General features: G+C 37.8%; 1 protein-coding gene across 6 annotated transcripts in view; it reads left to right on the top strand.

Moving 5' to 3' along the window:
- The window catches only part of ATG4C (autophagy related 4C cysteine peptidase), a 35268-nt gene extending 26666 nt beyond the window's left edge, over positions 1 to 8602 (top strand). For all 6 annotated transcript variants that reach the window (XM_081946655.1, XM_081946653.1, XM_081946657.1 and 3 more), the window contains 2 exons: positions 765 to 884; positions 3918 to 8602. In XM_081946655.1, the coding sequence (XP_081802781.1) occupies positions 765 to 884; positions 3918 to 4088 (291 nt within the window). In that variant the 3' untranslated portion in view covers positions 4089 to 8602. The remainder of the gene's footprint in view (positions 1 to 764; positions 885 to 3917) is intronic.
- The last annotated feature ends 12289 nt before the right edge of the window (positions 8603 to 20891 follow it).

Genomic DNA, 20891 nt, shown 5'->3' with positions numbered 1-20891 from the left:
AGATCTCCAAAGTCCATTCCCTCTTTCTATAGAGAGCAGAATATGGGGTGGGTGGGGCTTAAATATCTTGTACTGGAAACATCATTCGTAGTGAGCATTAAAATAAAGTTTGCACATTCAAATGGGGATTGAATAATAGAAGAAAAATGGAAAAAAAGGAAGCAAGATACACTCTCTGAATAATTCTGCCAACATATCTGCTCCCCCACCTCAATGTTATGCCACATTATAGGCGGCCGAAATATAAATGAACGGAGAGTTAGGGTAGCATAACTTTTTGTTCCTGTTGAAAGCCTATAACTTTCATCTGTTGCATATACCTATTTGCTAACTACCAGAAGTGGTATTCAGCCAGTTCAGACCAGTTCTGGCAAACCGGTAGCAGAAATTTTGAGTAGTTCGGAGAGCTGGCAAATACCACTTCTGGTTGGCCCCGCCCTCCCACCCCCGCCCTTCCCTGTCCTATATTCCCTTGTTTTTTAGCTCTGCTGATTAGCGCGGCAGAGTGGATTGCTGCACCTCAGCTAAGCTAAACAACAGCTCAGCTCACCAACGCTGACACCGAGGGCGGTCTTTGAGTGCTGTGCATGCAAAGTGCATGTTAGGCACGCGAAGCCTTAGGCGCGCATACGCTAAGTGCTCTCATAGAACCGGTAAGAAAAGATTTGGAATCCCACCACTGCTAACTATCCAGGGACATTTGCATCATAGGTCTTTTCTCTGATGTTTATTAACCATTTAAAAATATTATATGTCACTTGCAGTCTTTCCACTGTCCTTCTCCAAAGAAGATGTCATTTAAAAAAATGGATCCAAGTTGCACCATAGGATTGTATTGTCGTGACGTGCAGGGTTTTGAAAGGGCCGCTGAAGAAATAACTAAGGTAAATTTTTAGATGAAGAAACCAAATGTAATTCCCATTTGCTTGGTTCTATTTTATGCTATCATTTTAATTACCAGTGTTACCAATAGAACTTAAATTACTGTCATAGTATGGCCCCAAACCATCCCCCCAAATAGCCCTGTCTCAATGGCTTGTTGTGATCCTATTTAATCTGTGCCATTAAAACCTGCAAAAGATCTAGAAACATCTCAAAGAAAGGATTCAGTAACAAGCAGAGTAATTGTAGCAAGATTTAATATATTTGCAGAGCATTATCTCTTTTTCTTATTGAGATTTCACTGCGTTTTAAAGTGCACTTTGAAGTGACCGTATTATGACAGAATATGAATGTAGAAGATATGGACATAAGGGTTCTATCCAAGTTAAATTATTTCTGATACTGTAAGACAGTCTTTGCTAACATGGTAACCCTCTAAATGTCGTGGGGCTGCAAATCTCTGAACTCTGAATGTTCTGGTTCTAGTTAATTAGCAATTTCCAAATAGAGTAAAACTGGTTTAATTCAATCCTTCTCCCGGACAGTCAAGTAGAGGTTTATTCCACCAGGTGGCAGCGTTGAAACAAAAATATATCTACAGAAAATCCCTTTTCCAGTCATTAGCCTGAGGAAGTATATTGTGACAATCAATTTCTAGGGGAGGATTTTAAATGGAAATATTAAATCAGATAAATTGTAGATTATTTCTTCATTAGCTGAAGTATGTTCGTTACATTTATACTTTAAATATTATTATGGTGTTTTAGCACCACGTTAAATAAAGGTAAGTGTTTCCCAGAGCATTTGTTTTAGTGCATTTGAAAAAAATTAAAATAGTTATGCGTATTAAGACATGAAAAGAAAGCTACTATATCCTTGCAATAAAATATTTCATTTTCACTTTATCCATGCCTGCTATTTACTAATCCCTTCATTTCCCTCAAGCTTTCATATATTATTTATTTTGTCCAATTAGATACTTTTATATGTCACTTTATTGGGATGATTAAATGGATTTTTATATTGTACTTTTATTTTCTTCTTTCAGAATTTTGGTATCACTTCTATAAAATTCAGAGCTATTATCTTTACTTATTTATTAGATTTAAGGATTAAGAAGCCAAACTGCGTAGGTCAAAACAATATACCACAAGTACTTTTTAGTATCGCAGGCTGATTCAGACTTGCTTTTTAAAATTATTTGATAATTCTGATTAATCTTTTGTCAAACCTCGGGGGAAGAAAGTAAAATGTATGTTTTACCTTGTGTTATTTTTAACTTTATGTAAAATAACTTATTGGTGTGTAGGAAAGTAGAGAAAGGGCACTTCTTTCTCTAAAAAGAACTGGAAAGTTCACGAGTGAGATGACATTTGAATTAGGGACTTTAAACCTTATAGTTTGCACTGGCAGTCAAATTCCCAGTAGCTTTCAGATATGAGATTTCTCTCTGTCTCTCCATCTCTCTCTGGAAGGGAGCAACATTTAAGATTACTTTTCCTTGGGAAAAAAAAATATTCCTGTTATTTCTAATTTTCTGGCTGGAGGATAACATTTTACATACAATTCATTCCAAAATCATCTCTGTGTGAGAAAAATAGTTGTATTAGAAACCAGCCGTTGATCAGGAATATAGAAAGCTCCCATTTTATTAAGGAGTTGCCTTAATAAAAGTAAAACCATTCTACAAGTGGGGGGGGGGGATCAGATTTGGCTTTATTTTAAAAGCTACAGTTAGTGCCCTGGTCATCTTCTGGGGACACATACTTTGCTTCATTGTTGAAAGCCAAGTTCTAGCCGGGATATTTTTAATCAAGAGAAAAGTATATGCCAAATGTTTGGAGAATGTCAAAACGGGGCCATTAAGGTGGTTTCTGCTGGGTAAATGATTTCAGATTGACAGTGGTTTATACAGCTGTCACATAGCGTAAAGAGTCATCAGTATAGAGAGAACAAAATATTAGTACAATTATTTCCATAAAAATAACTACTGTAATATTGCACTGTTGTAAGTTGACACATATTTTCTTTAAACTTTAATTTATGGGATGGAGTAATTAACCGCAGAAAGTCGAAGCCTCGTCTTGTGACTCAGACAGCATGTAATGCTGTATTGCTAGACTAAGCTCAATTTACATTGTCTGGCTAAGTGATGTGTAATGTGGCAGCTATCCTGATCAAAGAGCAAAGTAGTAGTGAGATTCTTACTTGGTGGTGGCTGTCAGGTTATAAGACACCTGTCAATTAATAGGAGGGGTTAGCTCGCCAGCTAATTTCACAGGCTACCAAGCAGGCATCAGGAATGCCATGAACTTTTGTTATTGATGGGAGCTGAATTGATCCAGTAGCCAAACAATAAAAAGTATCTACCTAATTATCATATCCCTTGAGATGCTTTGTCATGAACTGCCACCTTTAAAATGTCCCTTTCAGATTCTCATTCGTACTTCTATCTGGAGGATACAATTCAAGAAGAGTAGAATAAAGTTTAAAACTACAGAGCACGATAAAATTCATAGAATCCGATTTTACTTCAGACAATTTTCCAGGAGCTTCTAAAACACTTTATCCCATTTGAATAGTTTACTTTTTTCCTCTCAATATGTCAGATTAATATTGCTATGAATATTTTTCCCATATAGATTTGGCCAGTCCCTTATGCACTTTATCTGTAGACCAGTACAGTTTCATAACATGGTATTGAAACCATTTATGCAATTTAAATGATTCAAATTGTAAAAGTCCCCAAAGCCGATGCAGAATAATAAATAGAACTCAGAATATTGTTAGTTCAATTTTGCCTTGCCCAAGAAGTGATTAAATGTTACCTTTAATGGTAAATATTTGTTGACTGTGTTGTCATTATAAATATGGTTTACAGCGTACACTTTGCTGAGAAGGAACATGAGAAGAAACAAAAAAAATTGAAAGGGAGATGATTTAAATGATTGTGCATTTTGCTTCAAACTGATATGCTTATACTCTTGGCATTGATCTTCTAATTCATTTTTTTCCCCCAATACATTTCACTGTAGATTCTAAAATCCTCATCTAAAGAGAAATATCCTTTGTTTACTTTTGTAAGCGGACATTCCAGAGACTATGATTTTGTGGCGAGTCCAGTCCAGGAAGAGAAGACAATGTTCGCTGAAGATGAACACAGAAAGTTGGCGTGTTTTAATAATGAAGACTTTGTCTTGCTATGAGGACATTTTTATTTATTCATTTAAGTATTTTTATGCTCAGTCTTCACAGATGCTACAAAATGGCTTAACTAAAAGCTGCAAGCAACATAAAAATCATAATTAAAAGTAATAAAAACTTGTGGCCATAAGCAGTAGACTACCAAAAATTGTCATCACTAATCAGTTGTCGAAAACTTGTTTGACTTCCAGCAAAGGAGATCCTAGACTAGGCACCACTGTCTAGTAATTTTTGCTTTGCATAACCATGCACAACACTTCAATTGCCAAGTGACAGAATGGACACTCAGTGGTGACTCAAGTCTAGCCTACAAGATTAGAATCATCAATCTTTCCAGCAGTGAATTCCAAGTGCAGGAGATATTAAGCCCAAACGATCTTAAGTCTGTTAGTTTAGGTAAAAAAGAAAAGAAAGAAAATTGGACAGGAGAAATTCCTCATATGAGCAACATAAAGCAAGATCACATGGAATGTTTAAATATTCACTTTAATTGATAAAAATATAAGGTTTACCAAACAAAGTATCTGTTGGCATATAACTAGTAAAAACAGACTTGTAGTTAATATGTCAAAAAGCTTAGGAATCAGTTGTTCTTTTCCTGATGGTTTAAAGAAATAAACTAAAGGGAACCCAGAACCTGTACTGTGAAAGGAAAATTAAACTTGTGAAAGATGATAAAAGACCATCTATGTTGAAGGCTCAGTGTTGAAGATGTGCTCAGGAACATCTTAACAATTTGCTCATCAAAATAGTCACGTTTAGCCCATTCTAAACGCACTTCATAAATTGTAGAGCATCTTCTGTACATTAGGCTTCTACAGAGAAGCCTTTGACCAGATCCATCACTTAGCTGGAAAAAAAAGATATACCTTATGTGTATAGCAACACGTATGCCTCCTGTCCCATGGGCATTAGAAAGTCAAGAAGGGTGTCAAGAGCTTCTGACACCTATGAGGCCAAGTGGCTTAGGACTAGATGTCAGTTCTGAACTGCCTGACCTTCTGTAGTATATCTCTAATCCTATAGTCTGCATTTATTGGTAAATATACTTGATATAACCATTATATAGTGTTGCTTTGCAGAGCAGCATTGAGCTGCACGAACTTCCTTAAAGCACTATACCGGCAGGTGACATTTTGGGGACCATCTGTCCTAAAAATGCATTTTTGTAAAGAAAAAAAAAACTTCTAGGATGATCATATTAGCTAACAGGTAGCATTTAGGTGTATTGATCACTCTGGTACTGTATCCACCTGGCTCCCAACAGATTCAGGGAAATGGTAGCATTTGAAGGGAAGTGATGTCTCCTTTAGTATCCTTCAGATCTATTGAATATTTATGTTCTCACACAATCAAGAGTAGGTCTTTTAAAACATTTTAAAATGTAAATAACAACTTATTTTATTAATAGATGAATATAATGGCAGGCAATAAAAGGAAGCTTATTGAGATATGGTTAAATATTGATGCGTTAGGCTAGTTTTCGCATATCTTTAGCTTTTCAACAATTTCTATTTTGAATTCAAATCAATTCTTGACTGTAAAAGGATTCACTGCAATGTGATTATCTTTCTACTAAGGTACACTGCGTATTTTAAAAATATTTTTGATAACTTGATAAGACACCCTAGGATTGAAGTATTCCAAGAACCATGATGTGCTTCAACTGATCCTCACTTAACTAATTTAAGACAAAGAAATTGGCTAGTTTGCAAGAGCGTAGAGTTTGTTAGAAACCAATACTTAGAATATATTGTTAAAAACCTAGGCTTAATGTGCATAAAGAACCAGGGAATCAAAATATTAGTGTTATTTTGTGTCAATGCCTGTAGTGTTTAATGGTGTAATCATGAAATTCCAGGCAGAGTATTGTGGTCTAATGTATTTTTACTTTTTACCAGTGATGCAAGCTAAAGAGTGAGTAAAGGTTATTATTTAACAATATGATCTTATAATGACTACTCATTATAGTTGTAATTGAAATCTAACAAGAAATTTTAATATAATATTGGCTCCCTCCTCTCATTTTGTTACTGTTAAACTACAGCCTATGATGTTGGATACAAACAGTGCTCTTAACATCAAAAGTCTTAAATATAAATCTAAAATGGTAGAGTGAGACACCAGCAGCTGACATACAGGTATATTACAGTATGATTTTATGAATTTTTTATAGATCTTTGCATCTCTGGAAGAACTGATCCCTTATATAAACAAGGTTTCATTTCATTTAAACTTAAGGATTTAAAATGCAGATTTTTTAAAGAGATTATTTCACTCCATTTTCTAAAGAAATAAGCAATGCAAAATGCTCTTGTAACCAATGCAAGAAGAAAGAAAAAAGAAGTCCTTTAATTCTCTAGGTTCTAAATCACAAATTTTATAGATTAAAATACTGGTTCAAACTGTTCCTGGAAACCTACACACTCCTTATCAGTGTAGTCTCTTTAAAACAGGGATTATGATGCTGTAGTGATGATTTGTCATTTGCATTTTGGACAAACTATAGTTTCTGAATGGCAAACTCTTCAAAGGCAGGGCCCATACAGACATTTTTAGAGTATTTCAACCAGTGACAAATGTTTAGTCCCTGTTGTAAGGGCCATTTCAAACTTTCCCCTTTTAGATTATATAGTTACATCAGCATCCACAGAACAATTCCAATCAAACCATGAGGTAAGGAATGAATACACATCCGTTCCATTTTGCTCATGGGAGGTTTAAAACTATTGGATTTTTGTAACAATTCCATAGCAGCCCAGAAGACAACATTACCCTGAACTCAACTACTTCAGGCACTAACTGAGTTACCATCATAAGTTACTTTGCAAAATAACACTTTATCAATTCAGTTTTGAAGCTTGAAAGCACCATTTCATTAGCAAAAGCTAATATATAAAACTAGTAGTTTCATCTGCATTGGGACCCAGTTTCATGTTAGATTCATTCCTAAACTGTCCTTATCCCTAGAGGTCTGGGGTGCAGTGGTGGCAAGTTAAATGACCAAGTTACCATAAATTAATGTTTTTTAGTAACTACAGGGGCCTTTAATTTGAAACCATGTTAATTACATGGTGATTTCTTGTTACCTCTGTTGCATTATCTCCCTGAAATCTTCAATTAATTTGTGTCATTGTTGTTGCTGCTGCTTTCAAACAGAAACCATCCTAGAATTCGTTATCACAACCCCAGCAATAGCCTTGTTTTCTTAAAGATACCTTTGTAAATCAAAACCTAGCTTTAGTTACTTAAGATACATAGACTGAAGGTTTGAGATGTGATTTAGACAACTAGAACTTGACGAGGATGGGAAAAACTATTGCTAGATTATAAACCCAGTCTGCAGTTCTATCTTTAAAACTGGCCAGTTTTGTTGAGTCTACTGTGTATCCAATTAAAAAAATGTGCCAGATCTTGTAATGATATCTCTTTCATTTTTGCCATGCATTTGAGGCAAAAAGGACAACTTTTAGAGTAAGTAGTCTTACCATCTGCTAGTTTTTGCAAACGTTTGATTCCCCATCCATGATTTGCATAAAAAAAGATCATGCTTTGAATTATCTTCAGATAGATAAAGGCACACCTTTTATATAATTTAAGCCTGAGGAAATACTTTGTAATCCGTTACATCCTGCAAAAACTTGCCAATCAATGTCAGCCTTCCAGTCTTGTGGAATTCATTAATTTCACCATGCAGGTTTACTTTCTTCTCTGCTTTTCTTTGCCACTGAGAAGGCAGCTGCTTTTATAGCATGCTAAGAATATCAAACCAATATATGTGTGGTCCTAAACCAGTTCTTTGAGCTAAAAATAACTCTTCCTCTAGTTTTTAGTTGTAATACATATACATGCATTAACACAATAGCAACAGGTAAATTTTGAGGTGTCAACAAAGAAGTTGCCTACAAATGCCATTTATCTATTGATTGTAATGGTATCCATTCATCCATATTCTCATTCTAGAAATTCTAATAAACTAGTTCTGCTGGACTCAAGTTGTCTTAAAGGTTTCTTCCTGTATCTTGAAAGTATGAACTTGCTAAAGACTAGATATCAATGTCCTTCCATGGTCTGTTCTGAAGATAAGCTCCAAATATTACATTGTGGAATATGTTCTGCTTTGTGTAATGGTCACCTACAAATATCTAAACTGCAGGGATTAAGAGTTGGAGAAAGCTGCAGAAATATCTATTTTGAATCTGAATTAGCAAATCTCAGTTATCTGTGTTGCAAAACATAGCTATGGGTATACTCAGAATCCCCCCCCCAAAAAATTAAGGGAACAAGTTAGATACTCTCTAAGGAAGCATTAGGAGGGGTTAGTGTCATAGGTTCTCTTTTCAACTACACCCAATTTGGTGGACTCAAGACCCAAAGGAGCCAACAGTAGCACAAGTCCCTAGAAAACGCACACACATTCATGAGCTATTCACCACTCCTCTTTTCCCCACTGTTACTTCTACTCCTGATACACCAACTACTAGAGAAAATGCTTTTTAGCTGCTTTAGACTGCTGCATTCCCTATCTACCACACCCACATACCTCTCAGCACAGCTTTTATAGCCAACCTTGCTGTGCTAGCTGGGGAAGGCTTAAAGAGGCAGGATAGCAGCACAGGTGCTGGCTATTTTCTGAGCAGCCTGCTCTCTTTCTCAGTACAAGCAAAACCTAACTGCTTGTTTTAAGTGAGTTTGCATGTTGGACGTTTGTTGCTTCACTTGAAAAACTTTGGTAGGAGAAATACATTCTAGTTAGTTCAGGACCCAGTCCCAAAACATTAGCAAGTAAACCGCAGCTTATATCTATGGATAAAAAAGCAAGACAAATGGTTTATAAAAGACAGCAAGTTTAATCCCTTTGCAGATTGTAAAATTGGGCTGTCAAAGTAGCTAAGCCTCAGTTCAAAGGACTGCTTTCTCTAGGGTCTGTACTCCCAAGTGGTAAAGTTGGTTTTGTGCAGGCTAATACAAATGCATGGGACAAATTCATACAAACTCTATCTTTGGTTTTTCCATCCTCCCAAGGGGAAAGTGAGTCGCCGGGTGGAAAACAAAGAACAGTAGAAATGATTCTATTTTTTTTTCCAAGCAAGCAAGATAGTATGAAGCAATAGCAAAGTAATTTTAATTGTAACTCTATAGCCTTTGCCAGTGGTAAAATTTCTTCTGTTCTGTTTTAGGAATTGGGGTACATAGGGCATCAGAAATGGACAACATGACCTCTTGTTCTCAGGATTTTTGTCAGCCCTACAAGAAAGAGACCTTGTATTGGGATGGTCCACTCTGAAGCCGTTCTCTGTTTTGTGTGTATTTACAAAGATGTATGAATATTTGATTAATGAGTCATGGTCTCTGGAGAAATTTAATAACTGTACTGCTTTACAAAGCAAGCTTCTTCACTGTTAACACAGCTGCTAAGGGTGTCTGTGACACTAAAGCCCTTTCTGAATCTAAATGTATGCTAGGAAGTGAATTCCTTTCAACACAAGAGAAGATTGTGATACACTCCCCAATTTTGAACTTTTGCAAGCTCACTTTGCTGGCTCTAATTTGTAAAGATTTTTCCTGTGGAAACCATCTTGGACATGCAAGCTGTAAAAAGCCTTTGTTTGCATGCATTTGATAGGAAGGCCAGGAAATCAACATCTTTTCCTTCAACAACTTAGAGGGAAAAAGAAGCTCCTTCCAGTCCACTCCTTTTAATAATTAGGTCATAAATGAATAATCTTTTAGATGAATGCATAATGGAAAAAAAGATGACTCTTCTCCGATGTAGCATATAAAATAGTCTAAAACTAGGTCTTTTAATATATAGGAGTTCAGTAGAATAATATACTTATAATGTAGCTTGATACACTTTTCTGCAATTTGGGCATCTTCTAGATGGCAGATTTTTATTCCCCCAATTCTCCGGCTTATTAGAGCTTTACTGAGAATTCTGAGAATTGATACACATACCTTTTGAGTATGACCAAGTTGGAGAAGTCTGTGGAATTGTTGGTCTTCACCTTGGGTATTTGCTTGCAGCCCTTTCGTTGTTTCACTGAGTAACATCTTCAGCACTCAAGTTGCAGTGGTCTATCTGTAGCCTTCATCATGTTTCTTAAAATGCAAAGGGGGAAATATAAGTACTATGATCCTTCCCTTGCAAATCTAATTCACAATAGTTTTATCTTAGACTGTCTTGTGAATCTATGTTCACAAGACAGTCTAAGATAAAACTATTATCACGGATTCCTGACGGTATGGAGCATTGTAATAAGAGGTAAGACCCTCTTGAGGTAAGATGAAGCTGGCTTTTAGACTACATCCCATTCTTCTTTCCGTCCTTTGGATTTGGTAACATCTGAGAAAAAAAATTCCATATGTTTGCTGAACATTGAATCCCATTAAGCTGAATTTGCCTTCATCCTAGGTTAAATAAGCTTAGGACTGCAGCCCTAGATATAATTTCTGAGTTAAGAGTCTAGATCAGGGGTGTCAAACAGGCAGCCCGCTGGCCGGATGCGTTGCATGCTGTCCACCCCCACCCCAGTTCCACAAATGGGAAAACCGTCATGAAACATCACATGATGGCAACGTGATGTGGTGAGTTTGACACCCGTGGTCTAGATACATAGAGAAGGAGGATACCCAAGTAAGATTTCTCTGGTCACCATATAAATGCATACTATCGCTATTTCTGAGAGGATCCATTGTCTACTTTGAAGGAGGATTTGTGTGCATCTTCTAGTTTCTAATAGCCTTCAACGCCTTAGATTTCTATCAGCTGATTTATATTTAGCAATTTATATGTGTTAATGGATGACAAAAAAAATGCCCTATGCCAAGCACTGTAAGTAATGCTGGTCTGTAAGAAAAAATAATTCCAAAATTGGCTGCTGCATAATTTTTTTTCAGTAGGGCTAATCAAATATACCTTCAAGGGGCGAAGTCTCTTTCTGTTAGAAAAATAAATATTAGCCATATGACAACAGTAGTAAAGTACTCAGCATTGTCAGCTGAGTGGATGCTCCCTGATCCTATCAAAATGAAGGAAGATCAATTTGATCCTTTTCAATAGCAGGTTTAGAAGCATTGGCTCTTAATTCACAGTCTTATTCTTTCTCCGTAGTTTTAATAGGCGTTGCAACCTGTAGTGGGTTGCTGCCGCTTTGGCTCGGTTCGGCTGAACCAGTAGTAGAATTCAGGCCTGGGTTGCAGAACCGGCAGTGACCTAGGCCTGACACGCCCCGAACAGGTTCTCTGGTGTCTTCTGCCGTTGCTGGCATGGTTCTGCGCATGCGCAGAGCATTTTTTAAGTAAAATGCGCATGCGCAAGCAACATATCGGCAGCACGCGTGCTAGCAAATTGCACACACAGCAAAACATTACTAACTTACTTGCCTGAAGTAGGCTCGGTATAATTGTTGCTAATATTTATAAAATTTTGGAACAACATTGATGCTTTGAAAGTGTTTTCTAAAAGTCTAATTCTCCCTCCTTCTAAAGATCAGAGATCTTCTGCTATGGTTCTCCTTTGTCTCATATGTTGACTTGTGTAGTTAAAAATATGATTTCTTCTACCACTACTTCTCTTGACTCATTTTCTTGCCCAAACCTATTCTAAACCTTATTATGCTCATGAATGAAATTGTTACGCTGAAATCCCTGAACTGGAGTTTATTCACGCCTGCCATGTCCTCTGACTGTATCTTTTTTTCCATATTAGCCTGAATGTTTAATTGTCAGGAAAAATTATGCAATATGTGGTTATCTGTCGAGCCAATGTGGTATGGTAGTTAAGGCACTGGTCTAAGAAGGGGAAGACCAGAGGTGGGTTCCTACTGATTTGGACCGGTTCAACAGAGTAGATAGTAACTCAGCCTGCCACGCCCCCAAACCAGTTCTCTCGGTGCCGCCATAGGCGCCGCCATCTTGTTTTTTGCTTCTACGCTTGTGCAGAAGCATTTTTTAGTACTGTGCATACGTGCATAGCATGCATCAAACGCGTCCCTGAGCAAACCACCAGTAGCAGCAATCGGAACCCACACCTGGGGAAGACCCAGGTTCAAGTTTTCTCTTAGACACCAAATCCTAGTCATTCATTTCCCTCTTAGTCCCAATGTATTTTTACATACACTTGCTAAGAAGTGTTAGAACGTCTCCTTCTTTGGATAGCGACTAATTCCCCTTTTGAGAGTCTCAAATCTGCTGGCTTTTTTGTTTACATTCTAATAAATTTATAATTTCGAAGTTTATCCTTTCTGCTACTTTATTTCTTATAAAGGTGAGGCTATTTTCCTGTATCCTTTGCTCTTATTTTCAATATTTCACTCACATTGAGTAAAATATTGAGTTGAGTTGCATTCAGTTGAGATGATCAGATTTGCCCTTTGGTTTTGTGTAACGTGTGTGTAAGAGAGAGAGAGAGAGAGGGGGGGAGAGAGAGAGAGAGAGAGAGAGAGAGAGAGAGAGGGAAAGTTTGCTTCTTGGTGATATGCAGTGACAATACTGTATGTTTGAAATGCAGGCAGTCCTCGACTTGCAACCACAATTGAGCCCAAAATTTATGTTGCTAAGTGAGTTAAATGACTTTTGCTCCATTTCATGACCTTTCTTGCCACAGTTGTTAACTAAATCACTGCAGTTGCTCAGTTGGTAACACAGTTGTTAAGTGAATCTGGTTTCCCCATCGACTTTGTTTGTCAGAAGGTCACAAAAGGTGATCACATGACCCCGGGACACTGCAACCATCATAAATATGAGTTCTAATATGTCTTCAATTATGAAGAAATCAATATTTATATTTAGGTTCCAGTATATTTCACGTGCAAACTGGAGGCCATTCTCATTCATTGGCAGAATAGTAAAGAATGTTTTTTCCCCAAAATTTTTTATTTTTATTTCTCATACATACATTCACAAATATACAGTCTCATAGCTATTATTAATAGTATATGTGTTATCTTTTAACATTTATAATTAAAACTTTAATCGAGATTGCTTTCCTGCCATCCCATACATCCATCTTGTTTTACAACAACCCTACATCTTCTTTTCTCTCCTTCCCTCCCTTCTTCTCTTCTTCTCTACTTTCTTCTTTCCTCCTCTCCTTTCCCTTTTCTTCTTCCCCTTCCTCTTTCCTACTCTTACCTCTCCTCCATTTCTTCCTCTCCTTTTCCCTTTCTTCTTTCCTTCTCCTTTCCTCTATTCTCCTCTTCCTACCTTCCTCTCTACTCCTCTCTCCATTCCCTCTTTTTCAGGATGGCGTTTGAGCAAACCCGGTTCTGTATTTACATCACAATCTTAAATTTCCTCTTCCTCATTTTATTTTCCATTTTAATAGTTACACATATATCATCCTTTAAGCATATATTTGTATGTTAATACCTTTCTATTTTAGAATAGTAAATAATGTTTAGGACAAAACAAACAAACAAACGTAAATGTCCTGTAGCTGTGATCAAAGCTACTGTCCGCCAACTTTGTATTTTCAAATTACTGTTGCCCTGCTAATATTTTGCTATTAAGCTTCACACAGGAAACAATTTCCTACCCATTTGTTCCTTTTCCATTTTTATTTCTCACATCTATAAAAAGAACACTTCTTCCTTCGAATGTTCATTAGAGAGTTTAGGGGTATTGCTTCAGTGAAACTACTTGAAGCAATGGGAAGGCCGGCCTGCTTTTTGAAAAGAGAGAAAGAATAAAACCCAGTGCAGCAGCTTCAAGTGCAATTTAGAATTACGGCTGCTCTGCAGAATTTCTTGCAACCTTTTCCTTAGGGCCACACTGCATTACAGCAGCCGTGTAATGAAGCTGCTATAAAAATCTCTGGTAATTAAGGGGGATTTGACAGTAATTGTAACAGTGAATCAACTTAATTATTACCAGCTTCAAAGAGAGCTAAACCAATGTTATAATCTAACCTTTTCTATTTTATAAATTGGGAGTTTAAGCAAGTATATGTAACATTTAAGAATTAAATCGGTTGAGATGGAATGCAATTCATGTGCTTTTGCACACGCAAACACACAGACACACTTGCAAGCATATATTGCATATACACAGATGATTTCAATAGCAGTTATGATTCAACCAAGCACTGAAACATAGACAATTTCTTCCTGTATTAAGTGGATTTTTTCAACTTTAGATCTGTGGTGCAAATCCTTTCCTTGGATACTATCAGAACGCATATAAAGCTTGCAGCCATAAAATTATGCATCTGGCCTCATTCTAATTTTCTTGTATTACTATTTTAGATATCCTCAGAAGTAAATGCTCCTGAAATGAGCAGGATTCAGTCCCCAGAAAGAGAAATGTAATTTAGTAGCTTGATAAAGAACACGAATTTCTTGACCTGTTTAAAGAAGCCATGCTAAATCTCTCTCTCTCTGTTTCTTTCTCCAACATATCATTATAGGTAGTCCTCAACTTAAGACCACAATCAAGCCCCACATTTCTTGTTTTGTGACTTTTTTTGCCACAGTTGTTAAGGGAATCACTGCAGTTGTTACATTAGTAACACAGTTGTTAACTGAATCTGACTTGCCCATTGACTTTTTGTGTCAAAAAACCACAACAGTTGATCACGTGACTCCAGGATACTGCAATGGTCATAAATATGAGTCAGATGCCAAGCATCCATGGCCATGGAGATGTCACAACAGTTGTAAGTGTGAAAAACAGTCATAAGTCACATTTTTCAATTGCGTTGTAACATTGAATGGTCACTAAACAAACTATTGTTAAGTCGAGAGGTACCTGTATACCAGAGGTCCCCAGCCACCAGGTCTTGGCCCACTACCAGGCCATGGCCTATTTGAAATTGGAGCATGGGAGGGGCTGACTGGAGCACGCATGTGCAAAGGGGCAGCTCAATTTGTGCAAGCGGCAGGCTGGTGGGCACTCGCACCTGTGTGGCCTGGCCTGCCAGTTATAAAAGTCGAGCTGCATACACAACTCACATGGCCCAATTCCCCTCTCCTCCCCCCCCCCAGCCGGGCTGCCAAGCTACAAAGGTTGGGGACTTCTGTTCTATATCACTAACTTTATATGGACCCTTGATAGTTTATGCAAAAGTCCACATTTTATATATGAAATCTATCACACATATAACTAATAACAATAAAACTGTGTACATTCAACAACATCAGTTATCAGGGCCGCATCAGGGTTGTGTTTGACCTCGAGGGTGGGGTGGGCATGGCCAGCTCAGCGTAACTCCTGTCAGGGGCGCCTGTGGTGGCCCAAACACTCTGCCAGTGCTCTCCTTGGCTGTTTCCAGTGCAGCCCCACGGGCCAGATCTAAGTACCCCGTGGGCCAACCCTCGGGCCTTGCCCTGCTCTAGAATAATTAGGCGACAACTAACGAGTCCTGCTAATAGCCATTATGGAGGGTGATTCAAATTTTGGGAGGTAAAGTATTCCATAGGATGAGTCTTAAACTGGAAAAAAAAAACCATACAGTTGCTTCTTTGTCCTCTTCCTTGAATCTCATCTGGAAAACAGACACTGGATGGGTTCATTCTGGATGGAGAAAGTGGTCCTGCAGGTATTGAGTATCAAAGTCATCTAGGGTTTTACAATGGTGCTTTTATTTTGAATTATGAATGAAGTTGAACATACATGTCCCAGGAGAATGTTGCAGGATCCAATCAGGGTTGGTCACTGGGACGAGAGGTTTTGTCTTCTGAGCCTTTGGACTCGTACTTAGGGAAGTGCTCTCTACTCTATTAAGAAGCCTTGTCACAACAAATGCAATGCTCACACTAGTAACCTCATTTAAGTTCAGTGACTCATCATACCAGAATATAATGTCTACGATTTGCAAATTCTGAGTATTTCTACAAGCAACCCATATAGAATGTAGTGCAATCACCCAGCCCTGTGGTGGCAATTGTTGCCAGACGTTTCCATTCCAGATGCAGACACGGTTTCCACTGCCTATGTAGGAAGAATCCTAGGGTGACCCCCCCCCCCAAGTTATGGACCTGGTCTTTCATGGAGAACATGCCCCTCCATCATGATAACTGGAACTTATAAGGTCCAGACGGTTTTTAGATAAGCAGCACTTTTGTCTTGCTGCAATTTAATTTCTGTGTGATATGCAAAGCTAGCAATGAAATTAACTGTGGGTTACATAATGAGTTATCACATCACATAATGTGCTATGTAACGGTGTAAGTAAACCCTCTCAATGTTTAACCAATGGGAAACAGAGTGTAAAAGTTCAGTGGAAGTAACAGAATAAGTTGGAAGGAACCTTGGAGGTCTTCTAGTTCAACCCCCTGCTCAAACAGGAGACCTTATACCAGTGATAGCCAACCGTTTTGTTGTCGTGTGCTAAAAGCGCCTGGGCGCAAGAGCACACACGTGCATGACCACACCTATAATGCAATGTGTGTGCAACACCCTCCTCCATGCGACCCGCCCTCCCTGTGCATGCACACGGGATCCCCCCCATGCCCCGTTTAGGGTTGCCAGTTGTCCACTATTTGAGCAGACAGTCAGCTTTTTTCACATTATGTTCACTATTTTTTTTCACAAAATAGTGGACATTTTTTTTATTCAAAAGCTTTATGATGAAATGGTACGTAATCTAAAGCTGTACAGTCTAAGAGAATAAGGATAGGAGAATCACGTTTTGTCTTTTTTTTCATAAGTTAGAATGAGACAAAGATCGAATATCCATTGAACTCAATTTTCCGAAAAAATTATTAATCATACTCAATTGTTTCACAAGACATTTAATAAAAGTATATAAAATTATTTACATACTATTTTTCTTAACTCACATCTATTATTTTTATATTATACTTTTTTCTTAGTTGGATAGGTATGTTTTGGAACACTCAATAACGTATCATCATTTGAGATTCAATGAGTACTAGCCTCAATATGTAGAGCGCGAATTGTCAAACCAAAGATTTCGTTGAAGCACTATAAACATAAAAGTTAATCATTGTTTCTATGTAAATACTATTTTGCTGTGTTCTAATTAAATCACCATGTAAGTAATATTAGGTTAATCTTTAGTAATAGCCATCAGTTGAATCAGTTCTCAGTATAAAACACAAATATATAGCTTCAGTGAATTTAGCAAATTCTACGAATTCGTGAATTCACTGTTAAATTTGAATTAAATCTAAATAAATGTAATTTAATATTTTACATATTATTATAATATATTTGATGTTTTGAATTTTAAGTAAAGTTTTGAAGTGATTATTTTAATACGTGTTAAAATATTTGTAAGAAAATATATAATTTAATTGTATTTTTTTTTTACTACTTAAACCCCCCCCCCCCGCTTGTCCGCTATTTTTTGGAAGCAGACCTGGCAACCCTAGCCCCGTTTTGGGCCTAGCAGGCCTCCATGAAGCCTCCTGGAACCAGAAACAGGCACAGGGGGCACACTGCACTCCCATGCTCTCCCGCGCCCTGTGTACATGTGCACGTGACCCCACGCCCCTGCGCACATGGATACCCCCCCCCCAACATGCATATGTGTCTTCCACATGCCCTGCCTCCCGCAGACTCAAAAATCATCTGGCCGACGGGAGGAACGCATGCATGCGCAGTGGAGCTGAACTAAGGTGACGGTTTGCTTGCCTGCAGAGAGGGCTCTGCATGCCACCTGTTTGGGCAAATGACTGTCCAAACTCTTCTAAGCGAACTGTGTTTTTGGGTTATAGAGAAATAATTACGGTACCCCATCAACCACAGTGATCTACTTTACTAATCAGCAAATTATGCAGCACTTTGTTGAAGTCAAACTTTATCATATACAAAGCATTTCCATGATCTAATAAGAAAATGTATTTCACGGTGAGATAAGTCCAGCTTGGTGGATTTATTCCTGACAAACACTTCATGATCCCTATAATTACTGCATTGGTTCAAACTGTTTACAAATACTTCATGATCTTTTCTAAAATTTCAAATTAACCAGAGGTAGGTTGCTCCCAGTTCGGCCCGGTTCAGCCGAACCAGTAGTGGTATTTTGGCCTGGATTGGAGAAATGGCAGCGACCCAGGCTGGCCACGCCCCCGAACCAGTTCCCCGGTCACCACTGTCATTGCTGGCATGTTGTTTAGTAGTGCGCGCGCATGTGCAGTTCTCTGTAAATTGTTCTGCGCACGCGCGAAGAACAATTTACATTGAAATGTGCACATGCGCGCGGAGCGAACCTGTAGTAAAACCAGGAGCAACCCACCTCTGAAATTAACCATTCATCCTGATCACTGTTTTTGTTTTTTCTTTTCTTTTTTCCCTTTATGGAATTGTTTTAAACATTGGTCTGTATTTATTAAAGACACCTATACAATAACCCAAGGTCCATGTGTGACTAAACACATTTTTGCATTTTCCTTGATAATATAAAATCTTGCGTCACATGGAAAGTCTGAAAAGCACTCTGTAGTAACAAAACTATCAATATCGCCTTACCGAATCTAGCTCTTTCCCCCTCTTTAAATAAATCTTTGTAGTATATCTCGAGTGCTCTTTCAAAAGAATGCTAAGCCTGTGTTTATAAGGAATCTCCCTGAGGCCTGATAAGCAGTATTTTTTTTAAAGATTAAATTTTAATGATACACAGATGCTTGTGGTTTTGAAGATAAATATTTCTATCTATAATGGTTAACTTCTGAATATATCTTTTAAGTATTTCAGCCTAGTAACCTTTGTTTAAGCAACTGTGTGTTTAATTCTGCAATCCCGTTAATTGTTAAGGGACCAGATTTTAGATGAGGACCTCAAGGTCATTTTTCTTTAAAAAAAAATATTTTCAGGTAGAAGGTTTGCATGTCTGAAAGTGCCCATTAGGGTTCTCTATGTTAGTGAACCTTTTTGATAACACATTTGAACCTTACCAAATGAGTATTTTTATTGCCCTTCAGAAGAAATAGGTTTCCAATGGTTATTGACCAACATATTTTATATGGATTCTTTTTTAAAGATGCTGTTCAATAGAAATGGGTATAAAGGCACTTTATATATCCAGTAGTCAAAGTCATATGCCTCATTTTTGGCAGCCAATGAACAGTTATTTAGAATCTCCAAACACAATCTGTCTGGTTTATGATTAGACCAATTTCTTAATAGATATTTTTACAACCTTCTCATTCTTCAAATTCAGAGGCACAAAGCCCCTTTCAGATAACTCTTTGAGATGAAAATTAAAATGAGAAATGTTGCAGGCTTAAACCTATAATTAGTTCAGATGAGTGTGTGTATTTTATTAATCTGATGTACCTTTTCCTTCCTACAGAGGTGTTTATGACTTAACAGTGGCATTCATGTCTCATTACAAATAGTCGTCAATATACAGCCCCAATTGGGACCAGAATTTGCATTGCAGTTCTTAATTAAGTCATTCCTGATGCTACGACCTTTTCTGCCAAGGTTGTTAAGTGAGCCACTGAAAGTTCTTAAATGAATCACATGGTCGTGTAGGAAATCTGGATTCCCTCATTGACTTTACTTGTTGGAAGTCGGCTACTTGTTGTGCTGCAAGCTTCATAAATGCATGCCAGATGCCAAGTGTCCAAACTTCACATTACTGTGGGAATGCTGCCACGGTCATAAGTGCAAGAATCAGTCATAAGCCAGTTTTCAAATGGTTGTAAGTTCAAGAATTACCAATACAATGCAACACAAGTCCTTGACTTACAACCATTTGTTTAGTATCTGTTCAAAGTTACAAAAGTGATTCATGAGCAGCTTTCACACTTACAACCACTGCAGCATCTCCATGTCATATGATCATAATTCAGGCACTTGGCAATTAGCATGTATTTATGATGGTTGCATTTTCCCAGGGTCATGTGATCACCATTTGTGTTACATCCCCGCAGCTGCTACGGCCGCGGAATGTCAGCTGGTAGCAAGAGACTCCTGATTGGTCAAGACGCAGCAAGCCCCGGCGGGAAAAACAGTGTTTGTTGATTGGTTGCCCATTTGATAGCTATGGTATAAATCAGTGGTTCCCAAACTTTTTCAGTCCACCTCCCCCTTGGTGCCATAAACTGATCCTCAGTGCCCCCCATCCAGTGGTGGAATTCAATTTTTTTAATACCGGTTTGGTGGGCGTGGCTTGGTGGGCGTGGCTGGGGGAGTCATGTGACTGGGCGGTTTGCACGACGGAAGGAAGATAGTAACAGTAAAATTTAAAACTAACAATTAATTGCACATTTATTCAAAATCCAATTTAAAAACCTTTTTAGTTAATGTTAATTCAATAAAATTGTTGAACATGATCCAGTGATACCAGTTTTTCAAAGTCTGATGTATACTCACACAACATAAGAGTGATGCCATTATCCAGGTGTATCTTGACAAAGGTCTCACTGTGCATAAACATCAAGATAGGAAGGGCACTTTATTTAAAAAAAAACTGCAGTGTTTTGACTCCATTTGGTTATAAAATCTTGTTTGGCATACTGGGAACATTTAGACAGCATTTTCTTCTAATATGGGATGTTGTTCTATCATAATTTTGTTTTGCTTTGCTTTTTCCTGTATGTGACAATATCCAACTTTAGACAGTAATTAGACCACTTTTTTATTTACTTTTTAAAAAACAGTATATGTTGGAAATGCTTATCCCTTTTCCACAATCTCCCCTCTATTTCAGCCTTCAATGAGATTGCAACTCAAAGTTTGAGAAACCATCCCAAGTGCCCTTCTTCCTGTTCCTCGCTTTTTAAGGCCACCTCTACGAATGGAGCGAGGAGGCAGAGGGGGGGCTAGCCTCTCTCTCTCACTCCCCCCGCTGCATGTTTATCTGTGTTGCATTTCTAAGGTGGGAGGGGTAG

Source organism: Natrix helvetica (assembly GCF_964273705.1).
Source record: "Natrix helvetica genome assembly, chromosome: 3".
NCBI lineage: Eukaryota > Metazoa > Chordata > Lepidosauria > Squamata > Natricidae > Natrix > Natrix helvetica.
Note: the sequence above shows the minus strand (reverse complement) of the source record. Positions and strands in the feature narration are given on the sequence as shown.